The sequence below is a fragment of the Leopardus geoffroyi genome, chromosome C3 (genome assembly GCF_018350155.1).
Source record: "Leopardus geoffroyi isolate Oge1 chromosome C3, O.geoffroyi_Oge1_pat1.0, whole genome shotgun sequence".
NCBI lineage: Eukaryota > Metazoa > Chordata > Mammalia > Carnivora > Felidae > Leopardus > Leopardus geoffroyi.
The window spans coordinates 26,861,486-26,884,644 of record NC_059338.1 but is presented as its reverse complement, the minus strand read 5'-3'; the positions used below and the strand labels follow the sequence as shown (position 1 = coordinate 26,884,644).

Genomic DNA, 23,159 nt, shown 5'->3' with positions numbered 1-23,159 from the left:
ACGACATACACACAAGTGCGTTTTATCATTCCCGATACTGCAAAAAAAAAGCGCCAATCGCACACAAACACGTACGTTCGTAAACACCACCTCCATCCTTATATTGTACACTCACCTACGCACATGTAACTCCGACGGTGTACCGAATGCCACCTGTACTCATAAATAATGGTCTCCACACCATATCCGTAGACATCTTGCACACGTATACACTCACGCCTCACACCCGAATACACACAGATACGTGCGCCTCTGCAAACACCACCCGAATACAGACACCGCACGGGACATCATGCCACACACACAAATTAAACATTGTCACGTCTTCCCGTATACACCATTCTTGAGTCTGCACACACCGGGCACACCGACAAGCGCTCCAGCGCTCGTTACTGACCACACGCCCACGCTCAGGCACCACGCCTCCATCCTGTGCACGCCGCCCTGCTATTATGGCCCCGGGCCCAGCGCTCAGGTCCCGGGCTTGGACCTATGCCCGCACGGCATGTGCCCAGGGACAGTCCTCGCTGTCCCTGGCAGAGCAGCAGCTCTGGGAATCTGGGCCACGAGCCAAGGGGCAGGGGGACAGTGGGCTTAGTCTGAGGTCTGGCCCCGCTGTGCCATTTTTTAAATAGTTGGGGTTTTGGCAAAAGCGAAGCGATAGTTTGCTTTCAGCGCGTAGACCCTGAAATGTAAGCCGGTGTCTATCAAGAGGGAAATCTGATAGGCTGGGGTGGGTTCTGTTTTCATGGAACCTTTGGCTGGGAGACTACAGCCGAGAGAGCCAGGGGCTGCGGCGAAGGCAGAGGGAAGTTTTAAAAACAGTGTTGTATGCTCTAACCCTCGAAACAGGAAGTTGCCTTCTGCCCAGAGCATGGGGAATTTGATCTTTGGAAGATTCAAGTTCACTTTACGGCTAAACTACAGAGAGGTTAGCTAGAGGCCTCCGTGCAGCCAAACTGGTTTTGCCGCCCTTGGCTTCAGGATGGGGCTGTCTGAAGCCCGTCCCTTTCTCGTGTCCGTGTCCTCGACTCCAGCCCAACTGACAGCTTCTTTCTGAAATACCGCCCCCCCCCCCCCCACCCCGGGCAGGGGGGCGGGGTCTTCCTCGGCCACCCATCTAATGTCCCCTAGACTCTAACTGCCAGTAGGTTCTTCCTCAAGGCGTACTCAAATCCCCCTTGTGGTAGCCGAAAACCCTCTGGTTTCTAAAAATATCCATATTTAAAATAGTTGGAAAAACCACAAACAGACCCTACTTCTCCTTCAGCTATTGCTATTTCAATGAGCCACGACCACCGTCACCAACGCCACCACGACTACACCTGGCTGGCATTTATTGAGCACCGACGAAGGGCCAGGCACCGCGCTAGGTGCTGAGCATTTATTATTGACATTCCTTGCACCACCAGATAGGTATTTTGATTTGGATTTTACAGAGGAGGAGATGGAGCCTCAGAAAGCCAGAATTCAAACCCCTCTTAATCACCAGCACGAAACGCCATGCCTTCCACCGGGCTCCTGGCCACAGGCCTGACCTCGCCCAGGCTACCGTCCCTGTGGCCAGCACCCCTGTCTCTGCCTCTTCCTCTTCCTCGACCAAAGCCCTTGTAACCCTGGCATCCTTCCTGGGCCTCCCTCTGGACTGGCCCTCAAAGTTCTTCGTCTGTCCTCACCACCTTTTGTCTTGAGGAGGAGGACGCGCTCCGTCCCCCCCAGGCTTCATGACATAATCGCTGTCTTGGAGCCTCGTCCGTTCTTCCTGATTGCATTCTCACCTTCTCTGGGGCCATATCTCAGGCTGGCTCCGGCCTCACCGTGTCTACCTGGAACCCTCTCGCTTTTGGGTCAGTGTGAAGTCCACTCGTCATGCTCATCTTTAATGAGCAGAAAAGTGGGTTCGGGTCAGGAGCCAGGCTGGTGACTGTATCACTCTCAACTCTGCGGCCGCCTAGAGCGTCTCCACCTTCCCATGTGCACGCGGCAGGAAAGGGCCATGAAAGGAGGCCCTGATGCCTGGCCCTCACTCCATGCCTATCACTCCCAACCAGACTCAGTTATCACCTTTTGGCTGTGCCTTTCCTCGAGCTGTCCAGGGGGTGGGGGGGGTGGGGGGCTCGCTTGCTTCCTGCATGGCCTCTGGCCATTCCTCTGTGGAGCTGCTGGGAGGGTCACCATGGCTCTGAGCTCCTGGATGCAACTCTGGCCCCTCTGCACCCCGCGGAGCCTAGCACAGTACCTGGTGCTCAATAAATGCTTATCCTGATCTTGACGGTCTCTCTGTCCCTGGCCCCCTCGCAGCACTGAGCTTCCTCCCCTGCACCTGGTCAGCCGGTCTCCCTGGAGGAGCAAGGCCCGGCCCCTCTCACCAGACAGCATGCGGCCCCTGCGGGAGGCCTCGGTCGCCAGGGCACAGGAGATTTCAATCCGCTTCTCCTGCTCCTGCAGCTGGCTCTCTGAGTCCTGGGGCATGTCCACAAGGTCCCCCTCGCCGACGGGCACCACGTTCTGCATACTGAGGAGGCACAGACACACAGACATGGAGTGGGGGGCGGACAGGACGGTCCCATTGGCTTGGGGCGGGGGCCTGTGGACTGAGGTTGGCAGGGTGGCCGGAGGCCTGTGTATGGGGTGAGTGGGACCCTGGCCGAACACATTTTGGGGCCCCTTCCTACAATGTTTTAAAATGGATCAGAAGGTTCAGGTGAACATTTAGGGCGGCCTCGACGAGGAAGAGAGGTCACCAGAGGGCAACCCATCAGTTTGTCTTGACGACAGCACGTGCCTGCACCCAGCTGTCTTTTTGACCCCCGACGGCGGCGGCGTCGCGGCCCCTGCCACGGGCCCGGGCCTGGTCTGCTGCCTCGAGCCACGGCCTCCACGCGCTCTCCGCTGGGGAGGCTCAGGGCTCCCACTGGCATGGGGTGGGGTGCTGGATTCGGTGGCGCTAATGTCCCAGGTGCCCTGGGTGCCTGGGTGGGCAGATGTCGTCGAGGTTCACCCAGGCCTGTTACCTGGACTTGGCAATGAGCGTCTTGATCCTCTCCACCTTCTTCTGCTTCTCCTTCAACTCCTCGGGGCTCAGGGGAGTATCGGGCTCCAGGTCAATGTACCGTTCAGGGATGAGGACTTTGTCCGGCGTGGACAGCTGCGGAGGGACCTGGGTCACCACCCCCATCCCACCCCCTTCCAGGCTTCCTCCCCCTCCGCCCTCCCGGACTTCACTCACCTCCTTATTGATGTCCACGTCATAGTGCTGGGGCTCCAGCTCCATTTTGCGGAGCCGGGCGATCTCCTCCCTCGGCGTCTCGTAGGCCTGCCCACCAGGCTCCTCTGCCCGCAGGGCCGCCTCCAGGTTGGAGATGTCCACCTCGTGGATGCTGCGGTGACGGCGCACCTAGGGGACAGCACCGCCGTGACCACACGGGGCCCCTGTCCTGCTGTCGGCAGCCATTTCCCCTGCTACCCGTGTCTCCAGACAGCGCAAAACAGGCCTGTGTCCTCCCTGCTCGTCACGCCCCATCCGGCCACCGCCCTGTGGCCCCACCGCCCGGCTATCTTCCTTCCGTGCTGCTTGTCCAGAGCGGGGACGCCTGCAAAGGCCCAGACTCAAAATCTCATCGATAGGTCTCGTCAGTACTTGGTACTTCGCATCTGGCTGTAGCCTGTGTTCCCATATTCTGTGCCATACGTTTTGGGCAGTTGATTAGTGTGCCTGACACTGGCCTTTAGTTGTTGCGTATCAGACAAGCTCCAACCCACCAGGTAGAATGCAAGCTGGTTGAGGGGAGGACTTACGAATCGTAATTTTCCTGTATTTTTGAAATGTGGTGGAAAGAAAACTTAGGCAGATGCCTGGGGCTACTCCCAGCTCCACACTCAATAGCTGTGTGGCCCAGGAATCCTTAATTTCTCCTGACTTTGTGTCCCTGTCTCCCAAACAGGGTGATAATTCTGAACTTCGCTCTGCTGAGGGACCCGAATAGAACAACATGAGGTTTGGGAACGGTACCAGGTGACAGGGTGGCATCGTGATTATCTTCAGTATGTATCTTTCAATACATAGAAAACGCTCCAGAAACTGCGTGAGCGATGCCTCTCTCTGGGCGGTGAACTTCGCACTATTCTGTGTTAAGTGAATTGTGTATACTTCATTTCCACTAAAGCAATCAACGCATTCTTTGGCGGGGGTAGAGTTATTTTTCTTTTATTTATTTATTTATTTATTTATTTATTTATTTATTTATTTTTTAACCTTTATTTATTTTTGAGACAGAGAGAGACAGAGCATGAATGGGGGAGGGGCAGAGAGAGAGGGAGACACAGAATCGGAAAGAGGCTCCAGGCTCTGAGCCATCAGCCCAGAGCCTGACGCGGGGCTCGAACTCACGGACCGTGAGATCGTGACCTGGCTGAAGTCGGACGCTTAACCGACTGCGCCACCCAGGCGCCCCTTTAGCATTTTATTTTATTTTATTTTATTTTATTTTTAACCTTTATTTATTGAGTTATTTTTCTTTAAACGCACAAAAAGGAATACTTGTTGCAGTGAATCCTCTGCCTAGTGGGGAGAAGTCTCCCCCCACCCCCCCGCCTCGTTCTCCCCAGGTGCCCAGCTCAGGCCCTTCCCAGCCCCTCTCCCAGTGCCCGGCACCCAACTGCCCCGGCCCAGGCTGGTCACCCACTGGGAGTGGACACTGTTGGCAGATGCCGGGCCAGGCCCGTGGGTCGCTGCGAGGACGTTACCACTTTGTAGGCGGGCCGCGTAGCAGGGTCGGGGGCCGGACTGGCCGGGAGCTGCAGGCTCCTTCGCTTCTCCTTCATAGAGCCGCTCTGGTGCCTCCGCATGCGGTCGATCTGCTCCTCCACACTCATCTTGACCTTGCCCTCGCCAGGGAACACGGCACTCTTGGGGCGCTCCTGCTGCAGGGGGAGAAAGGGGCTCTGACACGTGCCTCGTCTGCCCTCCCAGCTTCTTCACCTGCCCTAATCCCTTAGATTTCCCTTCTCTGGGAAGCCTGTCCATAGCGGGTTAAAGAATAGTCCCTAAGACACACGTCCAGGTCCTAACCCCTTAGTAACTGTGAATGTGACCTTATTTGGAAATAGGGTCTTGGCAGGTGTGATTAAGGTAAAGATCTCAAGAAGAGAGCATCCTGAATTAGAGTGGACCCGAAATCCAATCATGGGGGTCCTTAAAAGAGACAGAAAAAAAGAAGACGGAGTAGAAGGAGATGTTAAGGATAGGAGTGCCTACTGCAGTGTTGTGTCTACAAGCCAAAGAACAGCAAAGATTGCCTGCAATGCCAGAAGCTAGGACAGAGGCACTGGACAGGGTGCTCCCTCAGACCCTCCAGAAGGAACCAACCCTGATGATCTTGATTCGGGACTCCTGGCCTCCACAACTCTGAGAGAATAAACTTCTGTTGTTTTAAGGCCCCAAGTGTGGGATGCTTTGTTAAGTTCCTGGCAGCCCTCGGAAACACATCTACTGCCTTAGGTCGGCTCATTTGACCCTGATTTTTGCTGGATTTGTATTTCATCGCTGGCACATTATAATAATTTTGTCCAACATCCTTCTATCTTTCTCATGAATTAGGGCCACGGCAAATTTGAGAATTGTTAGGAAGATCAGAACAATGAAAGTAATGTGTATCTTCCTTGTCCCTTGTCCCTCGATATGGCTTCCTGAAGGAAGGCTTCTCCAGTGGAGCTGTTGCCCCCTCCCACTTGTCCTGCCTTCCTCCTCCCGCCCGGGGTTTCTTGATGGTGGACAGATGGGCGGACACAGAGAGGCCTCAGCCCAGCTCAGGCCCACTCGGGCCTCGGCGCCCACAGATTGTACTCACCCGGGAGGAGAGTCCGTTGGTGAGCCCATCGGCACTCCTCCTCACCACCCTTGACGGGGTTACCTCTTCATCGGTGGGCGACTTCGTCCGAGGCGGCACAATGCCAACTGTAGGGAGGCAGAAGAACCGGTGGGCCTCCTGGAGAAGCAGGAGGGCAGACACACAGGGGAGCCTGCGTCTAGAGGCGGCTCAGTGCCACCTGTGGCCGAGATGAAAGGCCGAGGATGGGTGGGCACTCACTGTCTTTGGTTGTGATGAGCACCTCTCTGGGCCGCTCTCCGACTCTTGGCCTTGCGTCTAGGGGAGGATGGGACAGGAAGTACCTTTGTTGAGAGCTGTCTGCTTCTCTGCCTCCGCCTCTTGCCTGGTGGGCACCAGGTTGATGTCTCTGGCGGTGTCCAGGGGTGACGTCTGGTGGGGGTCTTTCTTGCTTTGCTCATAGCTTGCCTTGGGCTGGGGAGGAAAAAGGAGGAGACGGTTGGTGCCCTAGGGACTGCTGAGGATTTGGCCCCCAGGGGTGTTTCTTTGTTTTGCAATGGTTGGAGCACAGACCCTTGAAAACAAGGGATAAGGAAACTCTAAGTGAGCCAGCTGGGAAGCAGGCAGGGGTGAGATCGAGCCTCCCACTCAGGCCACCTTAAGGCTGGCCAATGCTGGCTCATCTTGGGGAGTGAGGGCTCAGGGCTTCCAGGAGGCCCTCAGCAGAGGCCCATCAGGGACGCCCCTCAACCTGACCAGTCCTCTTGGCAAACGCCAAGAAGCTCAGACTCTGCTGTGAGCCAGAGAGGAGGAATGGCCAGAGGAGGGGTCTATAAGGCCGAGGATCTCTGAGGATTCTGTTGGAATCGCACCCAAAACTTAAGCGAAAGAACCAGCTGGGCTTTGGTACCAAGATTCTGGGCGACAGAAAAGTGCGCTTAGCTTGAGGGCTCGCAGAATCATGAGACTAGAAGGAGCTTCAGATACCACCTGCACCCCCTTTCGCCCCCATCGTGCAGCTGAAGAGTCTAAGTGTCAGTAAGTTGCACACAGAAAGACTGGGCCAGAGGCCAGAAACCCCGGCTCTAGTCCAGGGAGAGAGCACAGGTGAGCCCCATCGCCTCCCCTCATCTGGAAAGCGTGGCCTGCTTTGCCCCCCTCACTGGCAGCCCCTCGGGGCAGTGCAGATACGGCAGCCGAGCCAAGATGGAAATACGGTTCCCTGTTTTAGGCACAGGACTCTTTCTACTCACCGTGCAACCTCTTGCCAGCCTAACTGTTCCTCTCTCCTGGGAGAGGGGCTGGGGAGCCAGAACGGGGCAGAAAAGGGGGCCCTGTATTCTTACATCCCAGGGCCGAGGAAACCCAAGAGGACACAGGCAAGGCAGAGACAGAGACAGCACAAGAGGACCGGCGTCTGAGGCGGACAGGAGCAGGAGGGCATCGGAATGGCACCGGTCGCTGCGGGTCCCTGGCCTCTCCTGGCCGGCTGGTGCTGGCAGCCAGGGGCTGCCCGGGAGCCGCGGCACGGAGTGGGGCAACTCGTTGTCCCCCTGTCCACAGAGAGCACAAAGGGGAAAGCCTTCTCCGCCATCCCTTTCCTTATCCCAGGGTCCAACTGGGCAGCTGTGGGAAATGACTACTGGAATGGGGAAAATGGCTTCGTGTCCTGCCTCGCCCCCTCGTCTGGCCGTTCGTCCCGCTCCCTCCGCCCCTACCCTCCAGGACCCAAGGGTGCTGGGTACCTGACCCCTGGCTGGCTCGCCACGGCGGTGCCAGGAAGGGGAGCTGGGGTACGGCCAGAAGCGGCTCTCGCTAGGGAGTGGAGGCACGTTTGGAGGAGACTCCAGGGGGACGTAGGCTTTGGGAAGGGGGGGCCGCGGCGGGCCGGGCTCCTGAGGCAGAGAGAAGCCAGAGCATTAGGAGGAAGGAGAGCAGCCACTGTGAGAGCAGGAGAAAAGAGCGTTAGCAGGCGGACAGACAACATCGTGGAGACCTGCGGCCCCCATCGTGGACATCCGGGGCCCTGGACCACCGGACTCCCACCCACCGCCCGGATGGAGCTCCAGCTCCGGAGTGAACTCTCAGCCCGGTCTCAGGGCCCTCTTCAGCAGAGCTCCCGCCTGTGACTGCTGCCCCCACTGTTCCCCCATTTTTCTCCAAAGCTCCCTGCTCACTGTCTCATCATCGCGCTGGGCACATTCGTGCCCCTGTGTCTTTGCTTCTGCTGCCCCTCCTGTCTGTGATGCCTTTCCCTTGTTCCTCTGACTGTCCCAATGCCTAGTGGCCCAAAGTTCCACCGTCTCTTGGGAATATCAGAGCGTTTATGGTCAATACTGAGACACACACCGCCACGGTCCAGAGGCTGGCTGTTTCCTATAAATTGGTCTTGGTCGGCACCAGACGCTGGGCTCCCCAAGTGGAGGGCTGTGGGCACACACGGGCACATGTCTGAGAGGGCCTCACACCGTCCCTGGCCTCTGGGAGAGCCCCTGTAAACTCTTGCTGACTGGCTAGGAAACTGCTCCCCACGCTGACTCTCCACCCTCTCGTGTGCTGGAAAGCTCCGGATTTAAATCCCCACTAAGTGGTATCTTTGTTAACCATCCTGCTGTTTGGGAAGAGACTTCCCCGGAAGGAAGCTAAAGATGGCAAGTGCAGATGAGAGCAAGGAAAGGAGAAATCCGGAAGGAGGTCCGCCAAACTGGGCGCAAGACGGCGACTGCCTCGGACCGAAAGCCAAAGCTCTAGGACTGGCGGCCTCTGGGGCAGAGAGGGGCACAGGATCTGGGTCTTTCAGGCAGATGAGGACCTGCTCCCTCCTCCCCCACCTACCTTCTACTCCATTTTCTCAGCTTACCTCACTGGATCCGGGCTTGGTGGGGGACCCCTGTGAGCCGGACACCAGTGAAAAGGGGCTCAGGGGGCTGGTGAGACTGGCAGAGCTGAGAGGGCTGGCGGGGCTGTTGGAGCTGTAGGTGGCCGTGGGGCCAAGGCCTCCTGGGGGCAGAGGAGAGGAGAGGTGAGGGATGATAGGGTAGGGGTGTGGCCAGGCATGTGGATGGGCTCCACAGGTGGAGGAGGCAGGGGAGGACCCAGGGATGTGGGAGGAAGGTGCCAGGGCCACCTGGGCCTGCTGAAAGGACTTATTATGGGGGCTGGGGTGCAGGCTGGCCGTGGAGAACTGTGCAGGGACAGGGGACGATGACGGACGGAAAGGACACTGTTGCCTCCGAGATGTCAAAGAAAGCCAGCCCAAAGTCCAGCCCAAAGGGCTTCAGGAAGACATTAAGGTAGTGGCTTCAGATCGCCAACGGGCCCATGGGCTTAGGGGTGGGGACAGGCACAGGTGCCCTTTGACCTTTTCTGGGGAGGAATCTAGACCATCAGGGGCAACAGTGTCTCTGAGGGGTCTGGTGCGTTCTGGGAGGAGAGGGGGGAGTAAGGGAGTCGTACCTACCCTCCCGGGGGAAGATTCTGGAGGCCTGAGAGGGCCCTGACTAGCTCTGAGCTCAGCGTAAGGGCCTGGAGAGGTGGGAGCTGACAGATGTGGGATGGACGCCAGAGACACCAGAGCATTTCTGGCGAGCGTTTCAGGAGGCTGGTGGAGAAGGCACCCACCTCTGTGCTTGGCCGTGTCCGTGCCCCGGGACGGGTTATTTTTTCTCAGCCCCTCCATCACATCCTGGATCCTCCAGATTTCCTTCTGGATTTGCCGGTTGAGTACCTCATTCTGAAACAGCAGAAGAGCAGGTCAAGGGAGGTGGCCGTGAGGAGCGTCCCAGCCTCCTCCCTGCATCCCTTTGGGCCGGCGGTAGACAAGAGCCCCGTGCGCACGCGCACGCTGACGTGCACACAGCCCTCCAGCACGTTCCTCTTTCTCACGGGAAGACTGTGCCTCCCCTCGGCTTCTGCCAAATGGAATGCGGGAATTGCCAGAGGAGAGGGCCCTGCTATCACAGTCAAGAGCCCCGTGAGGTCAACATGACTCAGCTTCCCCCAGGGAGGTCAGGGTGGTCTTGGAGCAAGTGTCCCTCTAGGTGGCCACTATGGGAGCCAGTTATCAATGGCAAGAGTTTCCCACTTACTAAGATTCTTTGTATCCAAACAGCCCTTTCGTAACACGCCCAATGCATGCCTACACACTCATGGATTCTATTCGGTTAGAGTTTACACTCTTTGAAAACTGACAGCTGCCACTTATTTCGCGCCCGACCCTCCTCCGTGCCGCGTACCAGGCTCCGCGCTAAGTGCTTTGCATACACTAACTCATCTCGGCCGCACCAGAAGTCTGCGAGGCAAAAGTGACAGGTGTCCCGACTTTGGGGATGAAGGGATGTGCGCCCAAGGCCGTCTGTTAGCAAGCAGTGCGACCACCATCTGAGTCTGGGTCTATTTGTCTCCAGAGCTGGTGCTCAGAGTGCTTTCCTACCTCCTAAAACGTTCGTGTTGAAAGTGAGGCTTGCCCACAGGACACGGTGGCATTCAGGTGACCTGGACCAAGAGGGCCTTCACCGCACCCTCCCTAACCAGCTGCAAGTGAGGGTGGTGGTAAGTTTTGTTGTCAGGAGGAAAATAGGGAAACTGGGGCATTAACTGCAACAGAGAGACAGGGCTTGCACAGCTTGGGTAGATACGATTGATCGAGGGAAAGGATAAGAATTCCCCAAGGTGGATGAGGCCAGCCTCCTGCCTCCAAGCAGAGCGTTCCTAACCCCTCCTGGGAAGGAAAGCCTCTTTCCTATCTTAAAGTTCCTGGGTGGCTTCTCCCATACTGCCCACTCCTTCTGAGGTCACGAGGGATAGCTACACGTATACCCATATCTATATCCCCGTAGAGACCTATACCCTTGTCTAGACTGACGCCCGTGTCCGTACTTATGTGTTAAATCCTTTCAATCATAAAATACCTTCTGTCTAACCCAGCTCTCTTGTGTTTCAGCTTTACTCCTTCCTAATGATTTGATGGAACTAAAGAAGAATCCACATTATCTTCGTCCTGAAAGCGTCTGTTTTAAGCGGACTTGAATCCTGTCCTTTGTCTCAGGACCAACTCCCTGTCTCAAGTCTCTGAGATCTCTAAAGCAAGAAAGGAAGCTACTTTGGTCTCTTGTGACCCTAAGGAGAAGGGAAGGCATGCCAACCGCCCCTCCCCTGCCCAGGGGCCTTCTTCACCTGGACGTCCAAATTGAGCTGCTCCCAGAGGTCGTCGTGCAGGGCAGAGACCTCGGATTCAAGGTTCTCATACTCTATGGTGCTGTTCGTCAGGGCCTGCAAGGGTGGGTGGGTTTACTGAGAAAGCGGCCATTGCCGAAGCCTTCCTCCCATCCCGCCGCGGGGCCCGGGGCCAAGGTACCTGGGGTCTGGCAGGGCGAGGGAGGAGGGCACAGAGCAGAGGGACAGGTGGAGAGGGCCCAGGGCTGAGACATTCTGATGACAGCCAAACACTGGCCTTACAAGAGGCGCAGTGGCCCATCGTACTGCAGGCGGACACAGGGAAACCAGAATCCTCTCCAGATGTGGGGGGTAGGCCACAAGGGGACCGTACGATGCCCGCACCCTACTGTTCTCCCCACACTGGGTGATACAAAGTGGGAGGGCAGAAAGAGAAAACCCAGAGGTGTTTGCTTGCTGGGGGTTAGAGACCTTTCTCCCTTCTGGGCCACGTTTTCCTGGGCCTTTGGCCGCCACAGCCCGGAGCCATTATCCAGGCAGTGCGTACCGGCCACGGGGTCGGCCCCGTGCCCACGGGAGATGAGGGAGGTGGCATTGCCGCCGGTGTCCTGGATCTCCAGGGGAGAGGACAGAGGTAGGCAGCGAAGCCGTGAGAACAGCCGAGGAAACGAGTAGCCCTCGACTTCACCCTGTCCTGATCGAATCCCGGTGTGGGTGCGGTGTGTGAAAAATAAGCCACTTTCCTCGGCAGAGACTGCGGATCGAAGAGGCCGGCATACGCACGGCCGCGTGCAGGGCGGTGCTAAGGTCTCGCGTTTGTGCCCCTTCTGGCCAAGAGCCCCCTGCTGCTCCTGCCCGCAGAGGAGAGTCGGGAGCTGGAGGGCACAGCCTGGGAGGGGCGGCTCTCCTGTCGGGGTGCCCACGGGGGCGGGGGGAGGGGGGTACCGTGGTCGCCTGTGACAGCTCCACCCGAATGTTGATGAGCTGGTTCTGCAGGGACTCTTTTTTGCGCAGCAGTTTCTCCGGGTAGGCGGGCTGGTTTCCAAACATCTCCAGTTCCTGGTGGGTCCCCATCAAGGCACTTTCCAGGCTCTCCTGAAGAAGGGCAGGGGACCGGCTGTGAACAGCCCTGATAACTCCTCTCTGGGACTTTAAGAGGCCTGAGCCCCAACGGTTCAGCCCAGCAACTTGGTGGCGGTTGTCCTCCCTGGCTGGGGCCCCCGGAAGAGCTTCAGCAGTTCCAAGGGAGGGCGGTACAGAGGTTTATGACAGAGCTGTGTCAGCTTAGGGCGGAGATGGCAACCCACACCTCTCCGAGCCGGCCTCTCCTGCCCCCCACTCCACCGTCCCCACATGCCCCCAACCCAAGGCCACCCCTTGGCTCTCACCTTCTCAGCTCGGAGCTGCTGCACTAGCCGGTCCTGCTCCCTCACCACCTTGTTCTGTTCACACAGTTTGCCCAGCAGCTTCTGGGGGGCCCGAGGGGGTCGAGGGAAGGGAGGGAGAGAGAAGGGGGTGAAGGATATGGTTTGATGGGGACCTGGGAATTTGGTTGGAAGGGACTGGCCTCTGGATACCTCCTCCTTTCCCTTGCTGAGGAACCCTAGGCCTTCTTCACCTTGACCTTGGAGGCTCCTGGGAATAGGAAGACGGTCTTCACCTTGGGAGACTCCCCAAGGACCTACCGGGAAGGGAGATGTGCTTATTCTCTGAGGAAGGGAGTCAGCTTGAGAGAGGAGTTAAATGTTAAGCCCCTGCATTCCCCTCCTCCTGGGGGTTCCGGTTCCCGAAGGGTTGAGGAGACAACGTGGCCTGGGCCTCCCAGGCCTTCCCGGCGGGCATGGATTGGAGGAGCAGGCAGTCTTGGGAAAACCAGTGAACTGGCTCCCCAGTCTCACAGGACCCTGTTCTCCCCTCCTTCCAGGGTCTCCGGATGGCTGAGGCTGGGATCCTTCTGAGATCTGGTCCTCGCCTGGATGGAAACTCTCCTAGGCCTACTGGGCAGACCCGCTACCCAGGCAAGGCCAGTGGTGATGGGGAGGAGGCAGGTTGGGCCAAACTTCTCTTCTGGGAAGACTTATGCTTTCCCCATATCCACACCTTTATTCATGCCATTCCTCAAACACTTCTCTGGCTCTTTTCTACTGAGCCACATCTTGTCTTCTGGGCCTTTGAACTTCAAGGCCCGGTTCACATGCCACCTGCTTGGTCCCTGGCCTCCCTGCCCTGCCCTCCTGTGGAACCCATTACCGAGCCCATTTAGTACGCAAATCTTACGTCACCACCTGCTGCTACCTGGCACGCGACACTACCCTGAAGCTCCCTGAGGCCAGGGCCAGGTTCCTCCCTCCAGTCACCGCGGCCCTCCTGCCAGGCTGGGCCCAGAGCAGCCTGGCTGATGTCCCTCCTAACCAAGTCTGAGTTCCTTGTAATAAGCAGCCCCCGCTGCTGTAGACGAGAGGGCCTAGGGCTCGGTGGAGAAACGCACACAGCTGGCATGGGAGGTAGGGGTAATTGGTACGAACGAGAAAAGAAAGGGGATGAGGAAGGGGCAGGCAGAATGCTGTCTTGGTGGCGAGAGAGGACATGAGTCAAAGGTATGAAGAGCCGGCAGGAGGACAGAGATGGACGGAGGAAAAGCCCCAGCGGAGGAGAGCGAAGATGAGGGCGACAGCGGGAGGGACCGGAGAGGACAGGGGAGCAGGAGAGCTGCTCTTACATCTGTATCCTGCTCGTTTAACTTGTAGGTGTGGAGGCCGTCCCGGAACACTTCTGGGTACGGAGGGACCTGCAGGAACACGAGGCCGGTTACAGCAGCGGGGGACAGGCAGGGAGTGTGGGGACGGGAACGCGGACAACCCTCGCTCCGTTCTCGTCCGAGACCGTGGTCCGTCACCTCTCGCCGCCTCCATTCCGGGAATCTGAGCTGGGTCTTTGCCCCCGGCTGGGAAGCCTGGGATGGCCCCTGTGTAGGTCTTCCCCAATTCTTGAGGCTGATTCTGCCCAGCTCCTACTCTCCCCTCTCCCCTGAGCTCAAGATCTACTGTCGGGAGGGACTCTGGGGGTGCATAGATCCCAGATGGCTTGTTGGTAACGACCATGACAACAACAGTTAACCCTTGGCTGTTTTGGAGGGTGAGGCATGAGGAAATGGAATGAGCATCGGAAACACTTGAGAATTATCATCTTAGTAGACTGAACGCCAGCCACAGGGCTCGTGTCTAACCCAGAAGTACACCTGGGTCCGGCAAACGCTGCCCACCCCTGGTGAAGCATCTGGAAATCACCGGACATTCTACACAACCTTGGCACTGGATGGTTCCATAGGACACCCCTCATGCCCTTGCCCCCAAAGACGTCTGTTAAGAAGATAACAAACACGAGATAGAAGTCCTGGGCATTAAAAAGCAGATTCGTGATCCCTGGCGTGATACGGGATGGTGGTGCTGGCTACTTTGATGGTTTGAGAAACGGGCCTTGGGTCCACCCATGAACATGAAGAACAAGAGAGACACGGTGGGATGAAAGGAGAGGGGCCAGGCGGGGCCTGGAGATGAGGCCTGGTGGATGGAGGGTTGGGTAGAGCAAACCCCAACCCAGATGGCTTGACCCGACCATGCACAAGCAGCTGAAATGGTGTTGACAGGGACCATGCTGCCAGGCGGAGGCCTTACTTGCATGAAGAGTTGGGCCCTGGGGGAGGAGTTTTCCACCATGCGGTTCACCATACTGATGAGAGTCTCGCTCTCACTCATCTGGAGAGAGGAAGGAATGGACGATTCAAACTCCGGCCCACATAGAGCTATTTCCCCATCACCCGCCTGGGCTTGTTTTCCCAGAAACAGGAAAGGACAGCTTCTCACGGGGTCTCCAGCTCCCTCTCTGTTTGGCCTTAGCCATCGCTGGCCCCTTGTGAAATGTCCCAGGACCAGCCCTGAAGGTGCCCTGAGGAAAGGCCACCGAAGGGAGCTGGAGGGCTGCTGTGCCTTGGCTCACGGCCCTGCAGAGACCCCCCCCCCCGACCCCCGTCCAGTGACACTCCCCTAGGGTGCCTGAGAGGTGTGGGTCTCATCCACACTGGCCAAGGTCAACTCCCTGCCCCAACTCTCTTTCCTCACGTTGCTTCAGTCAAAGACCACACCGGCAGTTGGAAAAACCCATCTCCCCAAATTTGAACTAAATGAAACAGCTGAGAAAGAAAACTGGGGCCGCTCTTTGGATGGGCCTTCACACAGAGGTGGGCACAGCTCTCTCTCCCCGACCCCTGCCCACCTCTTGGCTCTAGAGTAGAAAGGATTGCTAAACACGGTTTCCAGAGCTGGGCTGGTAGCATCCATGCCGATCTTGGATGACACTAGGGAGCAAATAAGGAGGCCAAAACAAGCAAGCCATGTTAAAGGGACACCAGATGCTGGAACACTGCTCTCCCAACAGGTTATCTTTACGTTTCAAGGACCATTAGGAACACGGAGGGGGAAAGACTACTTGCCAAATGAAAAAGAAAGAGAGAGAGAGAGAGACAAGGAAGGGCAGGAGAGAGGGAGGACAGGGAGGGAGGACAAGCCGACCGAATCAACTAGAAATGCTATCATTTCCCCCACTGGTTCCAGCGTGACAACATCAAAACGTGAACACATTCGGGAGCGTCCTGGGCTATGTCCCTTTAACTCAACTGACCTACAGGCGAAGGCAGCAGAAAACAGAGGGAAGTTCTGTGGGAGAAGCCTTCTGGGGAGAGGAAGTGAATGAGGGAAGGGACAGAGCCACATTAGGGCAGAGCTTCTGGGGTCACGATGCAGGAGGCTCTCACGTTTTCGGCCCTTAGCTGCCCAATCTGTGTCGCGCCCACACGTATTTTTTTATCTTATCCACTTAGGTGGTGACCCAGGGGCAGCCTTGCTTCTGTGTGCTGTGGGCAGGGCGAGGGGTACCCACCCACTCCCCTTTGCAGGGTCCACAGCATTTTCAAAGGCTTTCCTAGGATCTGATCCCTCTACCTCTTTTAGCCCTTTGGAATTTTTTTCCATGGCACAAAGTGTCATTGAAAAGGCTTTGAAAAGAGCGGTAGTAAGAGGTTTGTCAAATAGTTAACGGTCAACAGGACATCAGCCACATCTTTCCGTAAGGATCTGAACTCAAGTCAATCCCTATCTTCCTGGAGCGCTGTGTGTATGAGATTGTGTTTGTTGTGTATGGGGTGTGTGTGTGTGGAGTATGTGTGATTGTATATGGTGTGTGTATATGTGTATTTGCATGCTGCTGTGTGCCATGACTGTGTCCTCTGTGTGTGTGTGTGTGTGTGTGTGTGTGTGTGTGTAGGGCAAGGCAGACCTGGTAATGCACCAGGCTTGGAGAGGGCAAAGGCGGCCCAGGCTTCTCCTGGACACCCACTGATCTCATTCCTTCCCCAACCAGTGGATCTCAAGCAATAAAGGAGGGAAGCCAGAATGTTCTCGCCCTGGCCTCTGCTCCCACTCACGCTGCGGCTTTGGGGATCTTTTAGCCCCCGCAGGCTTTGACTGTAGGATTCCTTCCTCTCCTGTGCGTCCCTTCGGTCTGTCCAAAATGTTAAATTTTGTGAGAAAGCACCTAGCCCAGTGCCTTATGCACCATAAAGGTGCTCGAGTAATATTTTAAATTGAGTTTTAGAAGAAAACGAATAAAATCATTATAGCAGCAGTGACCACTCCTCGCCAATGCCTGACAAAGCGTTGCCACGTACCCTCTTACTTGATTCTCCAGGAGCTCTGTACGGCAGAAAGGGCGGATTCTACAACGGCCATTTTATGATTGAGAAAACCAAGGCCCAGGGAGACAAAGCGACATTTCCAAGAAAAAAGAAAAACAAAAAACAGAACAAAACAAAAAACCCACAACCCTTGTAAAATGGCAGAATTGGGACTAGAATGTCTGACTCCACGTTTTGGATCCTTAGCATATACAACTTCCTTTTAGGAATATTATTCTTTTAAAAAAAATTATTCTTTATCTAGAGGAGGTCTTCTGAAGGGTTATTTCTCAAGCACCCCCCCTCACCCGCCAAGGGCCCAGCCCTGTCATGAGGGCCAGGAGCCCCAGCAGGGGCCCAGCTGTGGCACTGAAGTCCTGTGCAGCCAGGCACTGTGGATGGGCCACAGAAAGGAAAGTCTGCCCAGGAGCCCTGAGGGCACTCAGCCCTGCCCCTCACTACCCAGGGCACCGCAGACCCCGCTTCCTATGGAGAAATGCCAGCACTTGTCAGCGCTGCTCTGGGCTGGCATCCGGAGACCCATCCCCATGTGGACTGCACCACTCATGGTGTGGACACCACGTGCTGTTTCTGGAAGTAAAATGCAACGCCCGTGAGGGCTGGGAGCTGTCGCTGCTGATCAAAACGTGGATATCAATTCTTCTTAGTGCCCAATGCCTTCTAAGAGGATGATCTCCCCGAGGCATCGAGGTCTGTGTGTCTAGAACCACCAACAGTTATGGCGGTAGCCTCTGATGTCAAGGGTATGGTTCTCTCTGGAACTCTAAGAGCATAAAATAATCCTGATGAGGTTTGACTCCTGCTTCTTCATGTTAGTCATTTCCTCTGCTACAACCTGGGTCAAAATCTCAGAGCCACATTCCAAGCTCTGCCGTTTGTTGGCTGTGTGTCCCCTGGCATGTTACTTAACCTCTCTGTGCTTTCGTCTTATCGGCTCTAAAATGGGGATAACAACAGTACCCACCTTGCAGGGGTTGTTATGAAGATTAAATGCGTTAAGATCTATAAAGACACCATCCTAGGGCAAGTCTGTAGTCCTTGGTTTACAAACTATGTTTGTTTAACAACATAGTTTAACAACAGCCTGTGAACTATGATAGATCATTTCCTGGATTCAGGCTGCACTAAATCCCTAGCATCTTAGCCAGCCCCCTCCACCCCCCACCTGCCTGCCTGGCGCTCACCCCCTGTTCAAGGTCTCTGCTGCTCTCTCCAGCAGAAATGCAAATTCCCGCCTACCCCCCAGGGACAGTTCCATCTGGCCTGAACAAATAGGAGGTGGCATTAATTATTCATGTGGTCATTTCTTATTCTCCTTTTCCCCAGGAAACTCCCAGCTGCCCTAAAGGGCTTTGAGGCGAAGGGGGCGGGGCGTGAAGGCGCAAACCAAAATATAAGCCACTTTGTTGTGTCCGGGGGGTGCCAACAAAGGTTGTCAAATGGAGGGAAGATGAGAAGGTGGGGAGGAGCAGGGAGACACGACAGGAGGGCAGGGGAATGGGAGGGGGCACCAGCTCTGCCTACCTGCTGATCCAAATACTCTAGGTTTCTTTGCAACTGAAGGTCTAAAAGTTCATCCTACCCGGAGCCCGAGGCCCAACAGCAACACAAACAAACAGGAACAGGACAACAGAAAACAATAAAAAGGAAGCAAAGCAGTTAAGAGTTAGCTGGGGGGCGGAGGGGGGGGGGCGGTGGGGGGCGAGGGGGGGCAAGGTCAAAGAGAGGCCTCTGTCTATCCTTGAGGAGCTCTGGGGAAGGGAAGGAAAGAGGCTGGGGGCAGGCACCATGGTTGCCTCCTGGACGCCTCAACCAAAGGAGGGACTCTGGCCCCAGCGAGGGCCCCGGTTCTAGGGCTCCCCGTCCGCCGGGCCCTCCCCTGGGAGAGGGAAGCACCTTTGAAGCAGTTGGCCCTCCCTACCAGCTCCTGAGTTTTCTGGAAGAATCCATGGTTTCTGGGTGGGTGCACGTGCTGTGTGTCAGGGCTAGGGCTTAGACAGAGAAGGATCAGGGAGAAGGAAGGAAGGGGCACCCCTCCACGCCTGCGCAGGCTCCTCCACCCTGGCCTCCCGGGGCTGTGTCAGGACAGGGGTCAGCAACAGGCCTTCGGGGACAAGGACTCTGCCTGTTGGTTCCTGTGACCCTCCTCAGCATCCCCGGTGGGGCGTCCCCATCCAGTTCTCCGGGTGGAGACCGGTGGAGACCAACATTCTCCGGAGAACAGATTCCAGGGAGAGACCAGTGGAAAGCAGGGAGGAAAGGAAAAGACACACCATGGAAAATCTTTTCTTCCTTAATCCCACCACTTGTGTCGTTTCCCAGAAGCCGCACTCCAGGCCAAGGACAGACTTGGAGAAGACGTCTGCTAATGGACACTCGGACCTAACTTTTCTTCCCAGGCCGTGACCCAAGCCCCTGACCATGCTGGACGGGAGGCTGTTCTGGAGTCGAGACGATCAGGACATCACGCGCCTCCAGATCTAGTCCCTGCTCTTCTACGTTATGTCACAGAGCTGGGGGTAACTGGCGTCAAGCTCTGCGTTGGGGTTAGAGTCCCGGCCGGGAGGGAGGAGGTATCCAGAGGTTGCTGAGAACCAGGAGGGCCAGGTACCGGGCACAGAGCACCCCTGTGGCTGCCCTAGTTGGGCCCCCGCTCTGGGAGGAGAGGTCGTGCGGGCAGCGGACGGGAGGAGAGGACGTACCATCTTATCGTGGGCCGTGGGGGATGGTGGGTAGTTGTAGGGGAACAGTCCTGCAGGGACTGGCCGCCTGTCTCCCAGGTAATCATACTGGAAGAGAAAGGGGATTGGAGAGGTGAGGGGGTCCGGCTGGGACACGGACTTCCCCACCAACTAACGTTCAAGGTTAGGGATGTTTGTATCCTGTCCCAGAGCAGACTCCAAATTCAAATGGATTTGCAGCATTTATCCATTATGATAGCCTTGCAGTGACCCGTCCAGTCCTCAAAAGACAGAACCCTCTCTGCCCTCTGACAAGGAATTGGGGTTCCCGGCACAACCTGGGGAAGGGCACCAGTGTTCCTGCTCAGGGGTCAGAGCACATCCCCCAAAGCAGCTCTCCCACAGGCAGAACTGCAGAGCCAGTGGCATCCTGGGCATCATCGTGGCTCCTGCCAACATACAGTGTGTGTCCGCATGGGGCACAGTGACCCCAAGAGTCCCAGATGCCTGCACACCTGCACATCTTCTCCGCAGATGGTAGTAGGCTCGTGGGGGACCTCAGGGGATGAGGAAGGAGGGAGCGCGCTGCTGGCTCACCTTGGGGGAGCTGACGGATCGCCTCATCACATAGGCAGCGGGGTCAGCATAGATGTCCTCGCTGCGAGGTGGCAGGCGCTCAAAACGGGCACTGGGTGAGCGGACAGGGGAGTAAATGCGGGCGCGGCTGTAGGAGCCCTGGCTGGGCGAGCGGGGCACGGAGTGGGAGCGGGGCTGCAGGGACAGGCGGCGCAGGGAGCCGGATGTGGCATCCAGCTCATCATAATAGACTGGCTGCCGGGAAGGGGAGGGGCCGGGGAGCCAGATGGTGCCATCCTGCCGCCCGTAGCCCGGAGGCTCCTTCCACTCCCGAAGCTGGAAGGCAGGGCCGCCTCCATTGCGGAAGGAGTGACGCTTGTCCTCCAAGGCCCAGGGTGGGCTGATCCGATCATAGGCTGGCATTGAGCAGATGCTGTCGGGCCGCACCCCTGGTGGGTAGTACTGGTAATCATCAGGGTACTGGGAGGAGTAGGGGCCATAATACTCAGGGACCCTGCGGGACACGGGGTAGAACCTAGAGGGACTGAGAGAGAGGACACTGTAAGGAAGCCAGAATGAGCACAACCCCACCCACCCATCTGTGCCCCAGCCCCGCCTCTGTGTCCTCCAGCCTAGAGCAGACTGTGAACAGGTGAATGGTGCCCCAGGCCGACCCTGGGAACACACAGAGGTAGCCACTGCCTGGGCACTGAGGCTTGCTTCCAGAGGTGCAGGGAAACTCCCTCAAAGCTTCCTCCCTCTCGGGCTGAGGTCACGATCTCACGGTTAGTGAGTCTGATCCCTGCATCAGGCTCTGCTGTGACAGCAGGGAGCCTGCTTGGGCTTCTCTCTCTCCCTCTCTCGCTGGCGCTCTCTCTCTCTCTTTCTCTCTCTCTCAAAATAAATAAATTAATTAATTAAAAAAAAAAACCAACTGTATCTCAAAAAAAAAAAAAAAAAAAAAAGCAGCTTCCTCCTTCAACCAACAACCTGAGGCTAGAAATTTCACATGCAGAGCCTCCTGGGAAGAAACTTTATTGTTAGTTCTATCCCGGCTTGAAGCACAATGTATCAGATCCTTTCAGAGCAGCAAACAGCTGAAGGAAAGGGAACATACCAGGCACCTGGTGGAGGGAGGAGGGGAAACACCCAACACAGGGGGGACAAAAGGGCACCTCCCCAGATTTTATGTTCTTGTCAAAGGCGGACCGGTAGGTTCCTGGGATGCATCCCAAGCGAGGCGCTCACCCCTGGGGCAGGCCAGATGTCCCCAGCAGCAGAGTGCCACCAGAGGTGAGTAGCCTTCCTGAAGGTGTCACCTGGGGTCCCTGGAGCCGCCCACACCCAGGGGAGAGAGCAGCAGCCCCACTTGTCCCGAGATGAACACTATCAGGCTAATAAATGTCTTCCAGTATTTGAAAGCCAGTCACTGGACAAAGGAGGACATTGGTCTAGAGGGCAGGACTAGGATCAGTGAGTGGCGACATTTCATTTCGTTTCTTTTCTTTAAAAAAAATTTTTTTTAATGTTTATTATTGAAAGACAGAGCAAGACAGAGCCTGAGCATGGGAGAGGCAGACAGAGGAGGAGACACAGAATCTGAAGCAGGCTCCAGGCTCTGAGCTGTCAGCACAGAGCCCGACGCGGGGCTCGAACCCACCAACTTCGAGATCATGACCTGAGCTGAAGTTGGACGCCCAACCGACTGAGCCACCCAGGCGCCCCTCTTTTCTTTTTTTACAACTGCAATAAATAAAGACTTTCAAACAATTAGAGCCGTTCAAAAATGGGGTGAGTGGGCTTGGCAGTCAGAGGCTCACGGTGGTGGAAATGCTGGAACAGGGGCTGTTGTAAGAGGGTGGGAAGCACAGACGATATCTGACGGGAGCAAGGCAGAAGCCCTTCCTATGACTGCCTGCGCGTGTCCTGGGCACCCAGCATCCTTGTGGAGAGGTGCCGGGGACTCTGACCCTGTCTCTGAAGTGATCAGAGAGGGCAGGAATCGGGCAGGGGTCACACTCCACAGACGGTGCCACGGGGGACAGGAAAGGATCTGGACAAGCCTGAGACCCTGGGTTTTGGAGTCTTCTTGGTTTCCCACTGCAGCCTGGCTTCCCGAAGGCTTCCAGCAAGGGATGCTGCAAGTGTTAGTACCCCAGCCCCCGCCCCTGGCCATCGCAGCACCCCAGCTCCACGCCTACGCCCCATCAGGACTCACCTCCGGAGATCTTCAGGGGGCGCCACCCCCCGGCGCAGGTTCACCCACTGCTGCAGCTGGTTCATGGAGCTCTTGCGCTGGGCAATCTTGTCGGGGTTGGCACGTGGGGGAAGTTCCGCTGGTGCCCCCCACTCTCTGAGTCCGGAGGCGGGAAAGCTGTGCTCCCCGGCCGGCTCGGGGAGCTATACTGCCAGCCATTGGGCTGGGCAGGCCGGTCTCCTCCCCCTGGGACCCTTGGGCCCTCGGGGTAAGGGCTGCCCGGCTCCGAGGATGGTTCCGGTCCGGCTTGGATGCCATTGGCTTTCACCAGAGGCTCGCTCTTGACTTCAGGCCTCTCGGGCTTCCGCTCTGCCTTCTCGCAGCCCCGGCCGTCACCCTCCCCTCGAGTCTTGGCCTCTGGCTCGGGCTTGGGGAGGCTGTTGTGGGACGGCTGGTGGTGGTGTTTGCTAGGAGGGATGTTCTCTGAGTCTGGCTTCTCATGGCTGCAGGATGCCAAGGGAGATGTTGTAAGTGACTCCAGCCCAGCAGCGAGCTGGGCAGGGGGTGGTAGACTGGGAAGGAAAAAGGAGTGGAGAAGGGTGGGCAGGAAGGTAGCGATGGAAACGGGATTCAATGAATGACAGTTCTGTTTCCCAAATGCCCATTTTGCTTTCTTGCTCCAGCCCGGGCAGTTACTCGAAAACACACTGCGCTCTTGCCCACGCGTGGTGTGCTCATTTCCCCCTCTAGGTCCTCTCCACGGCCCACTCTCTGCTCCCTTCTGCTGACCTGCATGGCATCCAGCCTTCGGAAGCTATGGCCAAGACTAACCCGCCCCAGACTTGGTCTCCTCTGCAGTCTGTCCCCGCTCCAGCCCCCCAAACTCGGTGCACACTATACCAAAGCTTCATGATAGTGACTGTCCTTGATGTTTCGGCCATGGAGGCTCGTTA

General features: G+C 56.8%; 1 protein-coding gene across 1 annotated transcript in view; it reads right to left on the bottom strand.

The window, feature by feature from the left end:
* Positions 1–23,159, bottom strand: part of PLEKHA6 (pleckstrin homology domain containing A6) — a 145,792-nt gene that overhangs the window by 7,060 nt on the left and 115,573 nt on the right. The window contains 15 exon segments of the mRNA XM_045456331.1: positions 2,370–2,515; positions 3,015–3,148; positions 3,230–3,397; positions 4,747–4,920; positions 5,850–5,956; positions 6,173–6,302; positions 8,689–8,828; positions 9,450–9,561; positions 11,004–11,099; positions 11,949–12,098; positions 12,392–12,472; positions 13,723–13,791; positions 20,031–20,553; positions 22,228–22,339; positions 22,342–22,709. Of these exon segments, the coding sequence (XP_045312287.1) occupies positions 2,370–2,515; positions 3,015–3,148; positions 3,230–3,397; positions 4,747–4,920; positions 5,850–5,956; positions 6,173–6,302; positions 8,689–8,828; positions 9,450–9,561; positions 11,004–11,099; positions 11,949–12,098; positions 12,392–12,472; positions 13,723–13,791; positions 20,031–20,553; positions 22,228–22,339; positions 22,342–22,709 (2,510 nt within the window).